The sequence below is a fragment of the Lactuca virosa genome, chromosome 9 (genome assembly GCF_052849685.1).
Source record: "Lactuca virosa cultivar CGN04683 chromosome 9, Lactuca_virosa_CGN04683_v6, whole genome shotgun sequence".
NCBI classification, from domain to species: Eukaryota; Viridiplantae; Streptophyta; class Magnoliopsida; order Asterales; family Asteraceae; genus Lactuca; species Lactuca virosa.
Window position 1 is genome coordinate 135,322,626 of NC_136434.1, and position 13,331 is coordinate 135,335,956.

General features: G+C 40.2%; 1 protein-coding gene across 1 annotated transcript; it reads right to left on the bottom strand.

The window, feature by feature from the left end:
- Positions 1 to 4,058: 4,058 nt before the first annotated feature.
- LOC145138530 (ribulose bisphosphate carboxylase/oxygenase activase, chloroplastic-like) lies at positions 4,059 to 6,418 on the bottom strand. The gene is made up of 7 exons (XM_079072604.1): positions 6,262 to 6,418; positions 5,766 to 6,091; positions 5,568 to 5,673; positions 5,397 to 5,482; positions 4,846 to 5,318; positions 4,483 to 4,764; positions 4,059 to 4,381 (listed from the first exon to the last, which is right to left on the bottom strand). The coding sequence occupies exons 1-7, from the start codon at positions 6,304 to 6,306 to the stop codon at positions 4,266 to 4,268; spliced, it is 1,434 nt and encodes a 477-aa protein (XP_078928730.1). The 5' UTR covers positions 6,307 to 6,418; the 3' UTR covers positions 4,059 to 4,265.
- Between the last annotated feature and the right edge of the window lie 6,913 nt (positions 6,419 to 13,331).

Below are 13,331 nucleotides of genomic sequence, written 5' to 3' on the forward strand. Positions count from 1 at the left end.
AGCCTCGAGATCCCTTCTAACTCTCATATGAATCTTGTGCTTTCAGTGGTACATGCCCATACTACCTTCCACACCTATCCGTAGTCGGTTCAGAATTCATCCCAAGGTCCCAAGTCACTGCACTAAAGCACTCCTAGGTGTAATGACACCCACCCGCTCCTAAGAGCCGCAACTAACTTGCTAGGCACTCATCCTAGGTTTGTCCTCAATCATGCTTTCGCACCGCTAGTTGCCTTGTGGATGCTACTTGTACACAATACAGGATCAGATAGATAGTCGAATAACTGAGTCTATCCTAAGCCTTCAACCATACAAGGAACGAGAAATAAGGCTAAGTCAATTATTCTAAGGCTATGTAATCCTAACCGTATACAACTATACAACATACACCTAGCAATTCATATAATCAAATAACATATAACAAGCACTTTCCTAGGCTATAAGGCATCACATAAACCAGACAATACTATCATACAGTTCTTGAAAGAATCCCTAGCCTATCCATTAGCATGTATTTCTAACAATTCACATATTAGTAAGTTTAAATTCAACATATATAACAAGTATGAATATTCTGGGAATCACTTTCCTATTCAGGCTCTGGCTGACTGTACACATCACACCTTCCTATAAAACCAAGGTTAAGTCAGAGGCCCACGTTCCCGATCCCAAGCCAACAATCAAACAAGAACATGACAAGAGACCGAGCCCATGCCCCTAACCTAACCATTTTATTACAAATTTCTTTTTCAAAAACGTTTTGTGAAATTTCTCGGATCCTAGTTTGAGTTTAGATTCACATAAGTGTTCCTCTAAATCCCTCAAACTAGGGGTCTGATACCAACTTGTAACATCCCATTTTCACATCAAAATTTTTATTTTTAATTACGGTAAAAGTTCACATATATAGAATTCAAATTAAGAAAAACCATTTGTTCCAAAGTACATCATTTAAAGGTTAGAGGAATATAGTAAACGCAAAATCTCCATTGTTGTTGATGAATGTGTACAGTCACGCCTTCACCTTCCCACGATCACCAATGGTACCCGAAAGACATATACAACTGGGTAAGCACAAAGCTTAGCGAGTTCCCCCAAAATACCACACACCATAATACACATACGATGAATGCTTTCCGAGCCTACATTCACATAGATTGGATTTCCCTCGGTCCCATAGCCACAAAGACTGGATTTCCCCCGAGTTTTTTGGCCTACCGCCTCAACCCAACTGGTTCCCCTCTCGTGCCTACCGCTTAGAGCCGGCCCACACCTAGTATCCTGACCTATAACACGAAGCAGGACCACCTCAACCTAACCCACCCGATATGTCGACATATATAATTAGACAAGCAATCAAGTAGGCACATAAGCACAGACAACTATTAACATGAATCTACCCGTTGAACAGTTCCCTACCGTCTACTAGGCCCCTCCTAACACACTGCGCTACTACTGGCAAATCTCCAAGGAATGCATAAGTATATGTAACCAGAGGTGAAATGGACACCTGAACAGATGATCCTACTCTAGAGCCAAAACCAAACAAGGAACAAGCAAAAAAGCCTAGATCAAGAGTTCTCAGGCTATCCTACACGACTACATACAACCCCTAGGGCACTCCAATAGACGATAACCAGCCTACTGGTGCTTTAACCAACATAGCGCTACTCCTACATCCTAAAACACAAGGATATATATATCTAGAAGATCACTATAACACAACAACATCCTATACAAAAGGATACATAACAAAATCTAGTGGGCCGACATTGGTGCATTCGACCTATGGGTACAGTGAGGGAACTCACCTGAATCGAAGAACCTAGAAACACCACGACACGCTACCTTTTGTTCACTGATTGCTCCCACAAACCTACTAGCACCAAAACATGGTAGAATCTTAATCAACAGCCTAAATCCTTCAAGTTTGAATCAAAGTCGTGCCCAGGTCAACAAAAGTCAATGGTCAACAGGTCAACGACCCTTCATGACGTGACAATCTCTTAGTCACGGCGTGACCAGCTAAAGACAAAATAGTCGCGAGTCTTCAATCGTCACGACGTGACATGCACCTCGTCACGTCGTGAGAACTGCCACTTAGACAACTTAATGGGTTAAGCCCTTAATCCATTTAGCCACACAGCCAACTCCTCCAGAAGGCTTCCTTGCACCTCATAAGCCATAAAAATCGATGCTTTAAGGTCTTGCATGCCCAATGTAAGTCTTGAGCTCAAATTAGGTCACACATGAAGGAAAATAAGGTCAAAACCTCAAGCATGAGCTCAAACCCCACCAAACTTTAGATCTAGCACAACTAACCACAAATAGACTCTAATGATCCATAAAGTTCCCAACTTTATGGAATCCCAACACTCTAACTAACCTAAACATGGATAATAATGCATAAAAGTCTAGATCTAGCAACAAGGAATCATAATGCTTAAAGCTTGAATACTCGCAAAGGTCTAGAGAAGTTGCTAAAAGATGGTAATGAGGCTTGCAAGCAAGATCTATGCAGCAAAGATGATCCCTTCTTCTTCAAGTCACCAAGACACCACCAAAAGCTCAAGAACTCAAAAATGGAAGCTAGGGTTTAGTTTGGAAGGGGTGGAGGCTGAAGAGGATACCCTAGGACATGAGTTAAGGGCCTTAAATATGAAGGAAACCCTAAAATTCATGGGCCTGGGCTGCAACCACTCTCACGACGTGACCACTCTCATGTCATGTCGTGACAAGCCTTCTTGAATACATATTTCTCATTTAACTCGTCACGTCGTGACCTTCCTATGGTCATGTCGTGACAACCGGTTTTACCCAAAAACCATGCTTTCGACTCCTTGCTGCCCTAAACAGAGCCATTCTAGAAATTGGGTGACACAAAAATCCCTAATAACCTACCCCACCCACTCCTTTCTCTTTTAATATACCAACACCATCTTCTCTCTTCTCTTCTCTTTCTTGCTGCAACACCACTACCACCGGCTATCGTCGTTACCGCCTACAACCGACGGCCAATTCAATGCACCACTTTCGTGCTGAAAACCATTGTCATTCTCTCCGGCAACCACTACAACCAACGGAAACCACCAAAGTTGCCACCTACTCCAACCACCTTTACCAACGTCACCATGGAGGAATGCAACAGATTTGGAATATTGATAATTTGTCGCTACTGTTGACGAATCTGAAACCACCGCCACTGCTGGAATGTTGACAAATCGCCACTGTATCTGGATCTAGAACTCCGACGCTGTAACTCTACGAACACGGTAGCCTTGTGTAACTGAATGAATGTCGGAACCCGAACATTATCCGATGTCGACTTCATCGAAGAAGAAACACGCACTCTGATCGGAACCTCCCTCTCCACCTTAGTTCGAGTTCCTAGATCGAATGGCTAACCCACTGTCATCATCCACTCGATAAGAAAGAGAGTGTTCGCTAGTTTTTGTAGATTTGAATCACAGAGGAGGTAGACGATATTAGATCTTGATGGATCTGTATGGAAGTAGGCGGTGGTAGAGGCGGACAGAGGTGGATGGAAATGGATCTGAAGGAAGGTGGACAACAATGGATATGAACACAGACAAATCTGGTGAGATGCAACTGGTGATGGTCGGCGGTGGTGATCTAGAGAGAGAGAGAGAGAGAGAGAGAGAATATAGAGTTTGTATATTAAAAGAGAAAGAAGAGGGTGGGTTAGGATATTAGGGGTTTTATTATTAGTATTTTTAATTATAAAAACATTTAAGTAAATAAAAAAGAAAGAAAAAAGATCGGGACGGTAAAATAGTCTTTTCAATTACATTTAAATTTTCGAGGGACCAAATTTGCATGATATTTTAAAATTTAGACTGACAAGACAAAAAAAATATGTAAGTTAGGACTCAAATTACATTTTTTTGATATATAGGGACCAAATGTCCAAAATTTCAATTTTTTTTTTCTTTTCAGTTTGATCTATTTGACTCCGATTTTGATTAATTCTCGATTTTGAAAGTAAATCTAAGAAATCACAAAGTCCAACCTAAACAATATCTTTTGTAATCATACAATAAACTTCAAATCATGGATGATTGATTAAAAAGTAAAAATAACATAGCCCAACGAATATAGGCTTGAATTCTTTTTAGTCCAAAGCAACTTATTCGAGAATTAATTAACAAACAAAATTATAAAAAAAGGTAGCAACAATCTTTCAAAATAGAACTATTTAACATCCTCTTAGAGACACACTCCCTGTTCCCTTAAAGTTTCTAAATTTAGAGAGTATAATTGCAGCTTCCATCGTCACTCCTAGCCGTGGGATCAAAATTAGCCGCACCCGGGTCGGTGCACCCTTCCGGAACTGGAACCTGCACCTGCTGCGCCGCTTTCCCTGCACCCAACAACGCAACATAAACCAAAATCATCAGAATTCAGAAACAACACTTCCATTAAATCTCATCAAATCCATTTTTAACGATTAACTAAGCTCACCATAGAACTCTCCTCTAGCAATGGAATCCCTGTTAGCATCTCCGAGCGCCGCCGAGTCCAAATAAGTCTCTGCCAACTGCACTCTCTTCACATTATCCTGTTCTTGAACCAACATGTTCCCATACTCCAAGAGCTTCTCAACTGTTATCTTCGGTTGTTCAAATGTCGGAGGCCCTTCCCTTGAGTTCACAAGCCTCTTCCCTATGCCTTCCACTCCGATACCTCCAATCCACTCCCTCACTGCATCATCGTACACTCTTGCCCTCAATGCCCCGAAGAAATCTGAACAAGAAATCATTCATAAGTTATATATATACATGTATTTTAACATTTTCCGAGGTTAATTTACAGAAGAAAGAATACCGATGGATTGTCCTGGAAAAGTGTCGACAAGCTTCGTAACACCTTCAGGAGAGAGACCATCGGTTTTGAAGATTCCGATGCAGACACCGATTCTGTCTTCTCTCGTCGGAGCCCAGTAGAATTTCTCCATACGTCCGTCACGGATGAGGGGAGCGTAAAGGGTGGAGAAGTCGTTACCGGTGACGATGATCGGAACTCGGGGGTTTTCTTCCTTGTTGTACATTCCGGGGAGTTGAACGTTGGTGGGGTTATCGGCGATGTTCATGAGGGTGGCGTTCACCATTTGGTTGTTGACGGTGTACTGGGTGGTTCCACCCATTCTTCCGGCTCCGGCGTCAAGATCGTTGATGAAGAGGCAGCACATTTTACCCTTCTTGATAATGTCTGCAGCTTCACGGTACCTTTGCCGGATCAACTTCGCCGGTTCTCCGGCGTTCCCACTTTCTAACTCTCCGGCACTCATCATGATTGGGCTGGAATATTACATACATCGAATCAAAATTCAAAAAAAAAAAAATAATCTTGCTGAGTTTTTGATAATCAAGACTTACGTGATTCCCATCTTGGCAAACACAAGTTCACATTGGAAAGATTTACCCTGACCTTTTCCTCCCCACACACCCAAAATGAGTGGAACCTAGATAATCAAAATGAAAAATTAGCGGCTTTTTTCTGAATTTGGACACATAAAAACTCCATATACAAAGAATTATAATCTAAACCTTGATGTTGGGTAAAGTCATGAAGTTCTTGGTGATGTGAACAACCAGTTTGTCCATGAAAGCAGGCGCAATGTAGAACCCATCCATGTTGTTGTCCAAATTGTATCTAAATTAAACATCGAATCAAACATTATACATCATAATCACAATTCATTCGATCGAGAGGGTATTTAGATGGATGTATAGAAAGGTACATACGAGCGGAGACCAGTACTGACGTATTCATAAGAACTCATGACAGCAAAATGGGTTCCGGCGTCTTGTGGAGCTTGGAAGAGAGAGTCAACCATACCCTTCCCTCTGGTGATGTCTTGTTGATCATCAGACATGTCATATGCGAGTCCCTTCCATCTGTCTTTGTCAGTCTGTTGGGTTTCCTCGATCTCTTTCTCAGCTGCGAATATTTTGAAGGAGAAAGACTTGTTGTTATTGATCAGTCTTGAGTTCACTATCTTCTTCAAGTTGCTACCCAAGAAAGAAGAGTTTGGGACTACAGCACTGCCACTGCTTCCATTAAAGCTCACCTGTAACAACAATGGCGGATTCAGTAAATCAAAACGAAAATACAAATACGTACCCAGTTAGAGATATCCATCAAATTACTAATCGTCTTGAACTAATTGTATAATTTCTAAGGAACAACAAGAAGCGTCGGAAGAAAAGACGAGTAAGAGTAGGGATGAAAGAAGAGTACCGGAACACGGTTGACGGCTCCAAAGGTGGAGACGGCGGTTGCCATTGATCTGAGGTGACTGATTCAGACAGAAATCAGTGGAAGTGAAGACGAATTGCACAGTAATCTGAAGGGTAGTAAGAGAAGATGAAGATGACTTATAGTGGTGAAGTTAAGATGGGAGAGGATTAGTTTTGGAGTCGTTAAAGGCCACACAATCAAGATTGTGCGCCATGCCACGTGGCTGTCAGAATATGATTTTTGGTTTGAAGGTTTTAAAGATTGGGAGATGGGGTTCTGGGGTTAGCATTTAACCCTTGATCCTAACCAGTTGCGCATTATTTGGGCTCATCTTTACCACACATGTCCCTTTTTTGTTATCAAGTTGGTTTTGTAGCGTATTGTGAAAATAATTGAAGTTGGAAGGTCTTGTTGGACACATTGGTGATGCTAAAACCCAATAACACCTTTCAACGTAAAAAAAATTTAAACGATAAGTGGATCATATTTGACCCATTGCCATGGATGGATAGGATTGGCTCTTGACGTCGGCCCTAAAGGCAAATTAATTGTAAAAATGAAACTAAGACCGATGGTATGGGACCATAACGCCGTGGAGGAGCTTAGACTGTGAGAAGTGGTCACAGCCAAACCACCAGCCACATCAGCGCCACGTAGGTATTTTACAATTCCACAACTAACCCACCAGGTTATAAAAATGGTGTTTAACGGTGGGGTTGGTAGTGAAGAGGAAAAAGGAGGAGAGAGAAGGAGAGGAAACGTGAGTGGAAAATTAAAGAACCAATGAGAATGTCCGTCTTGTTTCGTCTTCACAACCACTAGAACTCACTTCACAGCCAAACCACCGGTCTATGGGGCGGTGTTCACCGGTGGGTTGGTGTGACACATGTGTGCCACATAGGAAACTCACGCGTGGGTGTGAACCCACTCCGGGTAGCCTTACATGGCACCTCCACGACGGCGTTACCACTTGAGAAACACCTCCATTAAAAATGTTGTGGTATATCTTATTATTGTCGTTGCAACATCTTACAAAAAAAATTAAATATTTTTTTCATATAAATCCCATACCATTTTACCCTATTTTTTTCACGTCATCCTTTTCAAATGGAAAATTTCATTAAACAGTAGCAAAAGGTCATAAAAGATTAGATCAAGAAAAATAAGTTTTAGGATTCTAGAGCCATGTACCCCAAATTGGTTTAAGCTTTCTAGACCAATTTGACATAAAAAAAAGACTGTGTTACACTCAAATAAAAAAGATTGATTTTATTTAATCTGTTTGATTCATTCTCTCTATATTTTATACAATTCAATACCTCTTCTGTAACATCTCAAAAATTTTAAAACTTAAAAATGATATGGTTTAAACAAAATATTTTTGGTAATTAACTCGCATTTAACAAAAACTTGGTCCCACAAAAACATTTACAATTAAAATTTGGATGTTACCATTAAGCATCAATACAACCATAACAAACAAATAAGAATTATACCAATACAATTAATAAGAAGCATAACAAGTTTCACTCAATTCTCTATATCTTAACTTTTATCTTCCATATATCATATCTTCCCCTTAATTGCAACTTGGGATACATGACTTTAAAAAGAGATACGTAAGATACAAATGTCTCATGAGATACACGAGTTTGTAACCCAAAATATTTTTCACATTTTCATAAAAAAAAATTATCATGCAAAAGATATTTCAAATAGATATTTTCCACATTCCATTCTATATCAAAGCATTTCATTAAGCATCACATAACATATTATATTGTAACATTCAGATCTTCGAGGTACTAAATTTCAAGTATTTTACATTTGGAAGTAGGTCACGACATGAGTTATGCCTCATCACATCATGAGTCAGCTTTAACTCGTAGATGCACATTTCTTTGGGTGTCACGACATAAGCCATTATTGATTACGTTGTGAGAACCATCTGATGGCAAAAAACCCTAGTTTTCAGGTATTTGCTCATCCTCAGCCTCCTTCACTCTCTAACCTCAAGAAACCCTAATCATAACCCTATTAGAGATTCTTAGCCATTTTTGGTACATTTATTAGCGTGAAGAAGAAGAGAAGGAGGAAAAGAAGTGTCCTAGTGGTGTAGTTTGCGAAGGAGCATCATCATCATCATCTCTTTTTCTTGTTGGACCTTTGTAAGTGTCAAAGACTCAGACTTTATTGGATTATATGGCTTGATCTAGGTTTTTTGTCCCATTTCTTCATGATTAAGCAAGCTTGAGTGGAGAGGACCCATAAAGTTAGCAACTTTATGAATTATAAGGGTTCTTTAAGCATCATAAAGTCCAGATCTAGAAGTTGTTGAAGTATTTGACTCATGTATGAGAGTTTGGTGTCATATTTCTACTTTTGACCTAGAATGAATTGAGGACATGCATGTCCATAAAGTAAACATTTTATGGACCTTTAGAGTCCCTTTAAGCTTCTGAAAGAGTTGGGTTTGGAGACTTAATGGTTTAAGGACTTAATTCAATAAGGATATGGTTCAGAATGAAGTCACGACGTGACACTGGAGGTGTCACGACGTGACCAAGAAAGATCCCATTTTGTTGGTCTTCTATATTCTCACGACGTGACCATGAATGGCTCACGTCGTGACTTATGCTTAATGGGTTGACCATGATTGTCTTGCCTGAATTGGAACGAGAGCATAAGTTGGACGACTTATCAATATATTTTGATTATAGGCCTGTAGTGTATATAACTGTTGTAAGGCTTATAATGTGCCGTTTATGATTTTTTCTGTATCGGAACATGACATCCCGAGTTTTGTTATATAATGAAAATACATTTCTTTAAGAAATGCTTTGGTAAATCTTATTTTATCATATTTCGTTTTGGGAACAAATTCCGCAACTCTTTTAATCAAAGGATTACTCTGAAATTATTTTAAAAGCATAAATTAAACCGGTCTTTTCTGGCCGTGAATTTGAAGATGTCACAGTTGGTATCAGAGCATTAGTTTAAGCGAACTAGGAATTTATAGGATTTCTAGACTTAAACTTAGAATGCTAAGTGAAGATTGTGAGATGAGTGTCTGTTGTATTTTAGACACGAGCACTAGTATATTTTAGGAAAGACGCCTAAAATGCTTCTATGTGCTAAATGTTATATGTTTGCCATATATGATGTTATTTGTTCGGATCTACGGTTTATTGCCAACCGGATCTGGAAACCTTATGTGTTTAGGATTCTAAGCGTAGGATTACGGTATTAGAAATAGCATGTAAACGTTTCAGAGTGATTTGGATAATTTAAATATCTATCATGAATGAGGATCTAAATGAGCATTGAGTGCGATTTACTTAGAGTATAAGATTTACAATAGTTGAATGGTTACACAGGAATAGAATTTCCTAGCTAAAATGTTAGTTGTGACATCATCCCCCCGTTAGAAGGAATTTCGTCCCGAAATTCTTTTGAAAACTAGGATTGTGAAGGAATGAATAGGTGAGGGTACTTCTGCTTCATCTGATCTTCACGTTCCCACGTGAATTCCGGTCCGCGTTTCGTGCTCCATCGAACCTTCACGATCGGGATGCGACTTTGCTTTGTACGCTTCACCTCCCTATCCATAATCTCGACTGGTTCTTCGACGAACAAGAGGTTCTCGTTTATCTCAATCTATTCCAAAGGGATGATAAGGGTTTCATCTGATAGACACTTTTTCAGATTTGAGACGTGGAACACTGGGTGTACGTTGCTGAGCTCGGCGGGTAGCTGCAGCTTGTACCATGAATGGCTCACGTCGTGACTTATGCTTAATGGGTTGACCGATTGAGCTCTCACGATGTGACCAAGGGCTGGCCAAGACATGAGACTCAATATTAAGGTTATTGACCATTGACTTTGACTTCGTGTGTTGACTCGTTGACCTAGTTTGACTTGGGTCAAAATTAGCTAGTGTTAGAAACTAGACTAAGGTGGATCATATTGGATTTAAGACGGGTGTCTCATTGCCTTTCGTGTGGCGGTAGCTATGTGGTTAGCTGATTTCGTGTAATAGGTGAGTCTACCGACTATACTTATGGGTCGAAGGCACCAATTTCGGCCCACTGGATTGTGTTGTAGGATGCTAGCTGTCTTTGTAACTCTTACATGTATGTTGGGTTGAAGCACATTGTAACATTCCGTTTAAAATTAATTAAATAAATAATAAACTCTACAGCTTCGAGATGTAATTTTTATTATTATTTTATAGACAAATCAATAATATTTAGCGGAGTGTTGGTTTCGGGGAGCTAAATGATATAATTTAGACTTTCGGGGGTTAAGGTGTAATTCCGGGATTTATTTTGTAAAGATTTTAAGAACTCAGGGGGTGTTTGGTTAAATATTGGACTTATATTGAATAAGATTTGGAGGCTAAGGGGCTAAATGGTAAATATTGGGGTTATGTTGAAAAGTTCTGGCGAAGGAGGGGCCAAACTTGTAAAAATGGATGGATGTTTGAAAAGGGCACGAGTTTACACCCGGACCACCCTTCCCTTCCCACTTCAAGATTTAGCATCGGTAACACTAACCCTAGAGCGTCATTTCCCCAGCCGCTACTACCGTTGGAACGCCCTCTTCCGCTGCTGCTTTGCCGATGAACGCCGCCGCCACAGTGCCACTATCGGAGACGATGTGAGCAGCTCGGATGACCGCCGGAGGCCGACGAATGGACCATAATCGTTGTTGCATGGTCGTGAGCGACCGGGAAGCCTCGGGTAAGGCCTTCTGCTACCTCCCTCCCTCCTCTCCTTCGCTATTTTTGGTGTGTTAACGTCGGGTACGTCATTTTCTGCCGTCGGTGGCCCTATGGTCGCCGTTTCCGCTTATTCCAGCGTCCTGAGCCACCTAGTCGGTGGTTGGGAGCTGTGGTTTCGTGTCTTGAATAGATAGGTGTTGCTGTAGAACCGTGAAGTGTTTGTGGGTGCTTGTTTGGCCAGAAAAACTAGAGAAAAACCACCATGGCTGCCAACCATGGTTGTAACGCCCGTGTTTCTAGGCTAGGCATTAATATTGATGAAATAGTCTAGGTTAACCTTTGTAACTTGTTTTGAAGTAATAAGAATGTATTATTTGAGTATTATGTGTTTATTGCTTAATTGTGTGATTTAAATGGATTAAGGATAAAAATATGCGATAAAGTAAAATATTAGATAAGCCCAATATCTATGAAGGAAGTTGTAGTGGTCGTGGCAAGGTTTCCGAATACATAAAGAATGCCGAAATCCGAGTTATAACGAAGAAGTTATGACCTGTCGAAGTTTCGCGACAGAACCGATACGACACTGCGTGACGTAAATAGTGAATTTACGATAGAGCGATATTTAGTCTTAGTGATCCAAACGAAAGTCGTAGAATACGTTAAACCGAGAGCGTGCATAAGAAGAACGTCTAAATCTGACTTCGTATGAGGAAGTTATGACTTTTCGAAGTTTCAACTTAGCAGTATGCAGTATTCACGTCGTCAGAGTTCACGACGTGAATACAGTGTTCACGACGTGAACTCAGTAATAACGTCTTCTGGAGCCTGACAGACCCAAGTGGCGATGACGCACCTGATGACTACTGAACTCACAACGTGAATCCAGAAAAATGGCCCTATAAATAGAAACCGAAGGGCAGCCGACCATGGTTGCTAATTCCTTCATTCTCTCACTTCCTACACCCTCTCTAGCCCTCTTGAAGCACCCCCGAAGCCCCGGTATCATCCCGACACCTGAAGCAAGTCCCGACGCTCCGAACATCCCGAGAAGAAAAGAGTTTTCGAGCCGAAGCTCTACCCGCGAGAAGCCCGGTGTGTGAAGATATCCCAGATTCATCGAAGAATACTACTTGAAGAGCCGTAGTGCTGTCCGAGCATCGTCTTATCAAGTGAGTGCATAGTCCCTTTCATACATACGATTTTAATACAAGTATAGTTTGAATGTATTAAGTATACGTTTTTGATAGAGTGTATAATCCCTTTCTTCTAACACATAGGTATGAAGTATCTTCTATTGAATATGTGCTATGTGTATATATATTATCTGTGTATTTGGAGTGAGTATTGAATGAATATTTTATACAGGTTTTAAGCTGTATATGATTGTATAAGTATATTGTTATCTACAAATATGTTGGGTAGAACATGGGTAGATAGTTGATGTGTGATAAAAATAAAATATTGAGAGGCCTCGATGTTATTGTGATCCAGTCATCTAGCGGAGTTTAGATGATGACCACAGACTTTTCTAGACAGTCTAGTGGAACGCTGGCAGGCTCGCCACCTGTAGGTGTTAATGAACTTGGGTGTTCATTTGCTGTACTCCATCCCCCACATGGTTGCCTTGTTTGACTTATATTGCTGAGGAAACCCCAAAGCATGTGTTGTCGCCCCGATGAAAATCCTTAGGCTAGGTCCCTTGTGATAGTTGTTTTAGGGACGTAAAGTGAGGATAACGGGAATGTGTAATTGGGTTATCGTTGGTTGATGAAATTAATATAATTATTTATTGTGGGTTGAAAACCCTATATGCTCACCAGGCTCCCAAGCCTGACCCACTCAGTTTTCTTTGTATTACAGGTAGTGGCGCGAGAGCGTAAGTTGGACGACTTATCAAGATATTTTGATTATAGGCCTGTAGTGTATATAACTGTTGTAAGGCTTATAATGTGCCGTTTATGATTTTTTTTGTATCGGAACATGACATCCCGAGTTTTGTTATATAATGAAAATACATTTCTTTAAGAAATGCTTTGGTAAATCTTATTTTATCATATTTCGTTTTGGGAACAAATTCCGCAACTCTTTTAATCAAAGGATTACTCTGAAATTATTTTAAAAGCATAAATTAAACCGGTCTTTTCTGGCCGTGAATTTGGAGATGTCACAGTTGGTATCAGAGCATTAGTTTAAGCGAACTAGGAATTTATAGGATTTCTAGACTTAAACTTAGAATGCTAAGTGAAGATTGTGAGATGAGTGTCTGTTGTATTTTAGACACGAGCACTAGTATATTTTAGGAAAGACGCCTAAAATGCTTCTATGTGCTAAATGTTATATGTTT

Excerpts from the sequence above, each read along its gene's own strand:
- LOC145138530 (XM_079072604.1), bottom strand. The coding sequence starts at position 6,306 with ATGGCAACCGCCGTCTCCACCTTTGGAGCCGTCAACCGTGTTCCG. Across the intron at positions 6,092-6,261 it reads GAGCCGTCAACCGTGTTCCG|GTGAGCTTTAATGGAAGCAG; the intron begins GTACTCTTCTTT and ends TTGTTGTTACAG. Across the intron at positions 5,674-5,765 it reads GTCAGTACTGGTCTCCGCTC|ATACAATTTGGACAACAACA; the intron begins GTATGTACCTTT and ends TGTTTAATTTAG.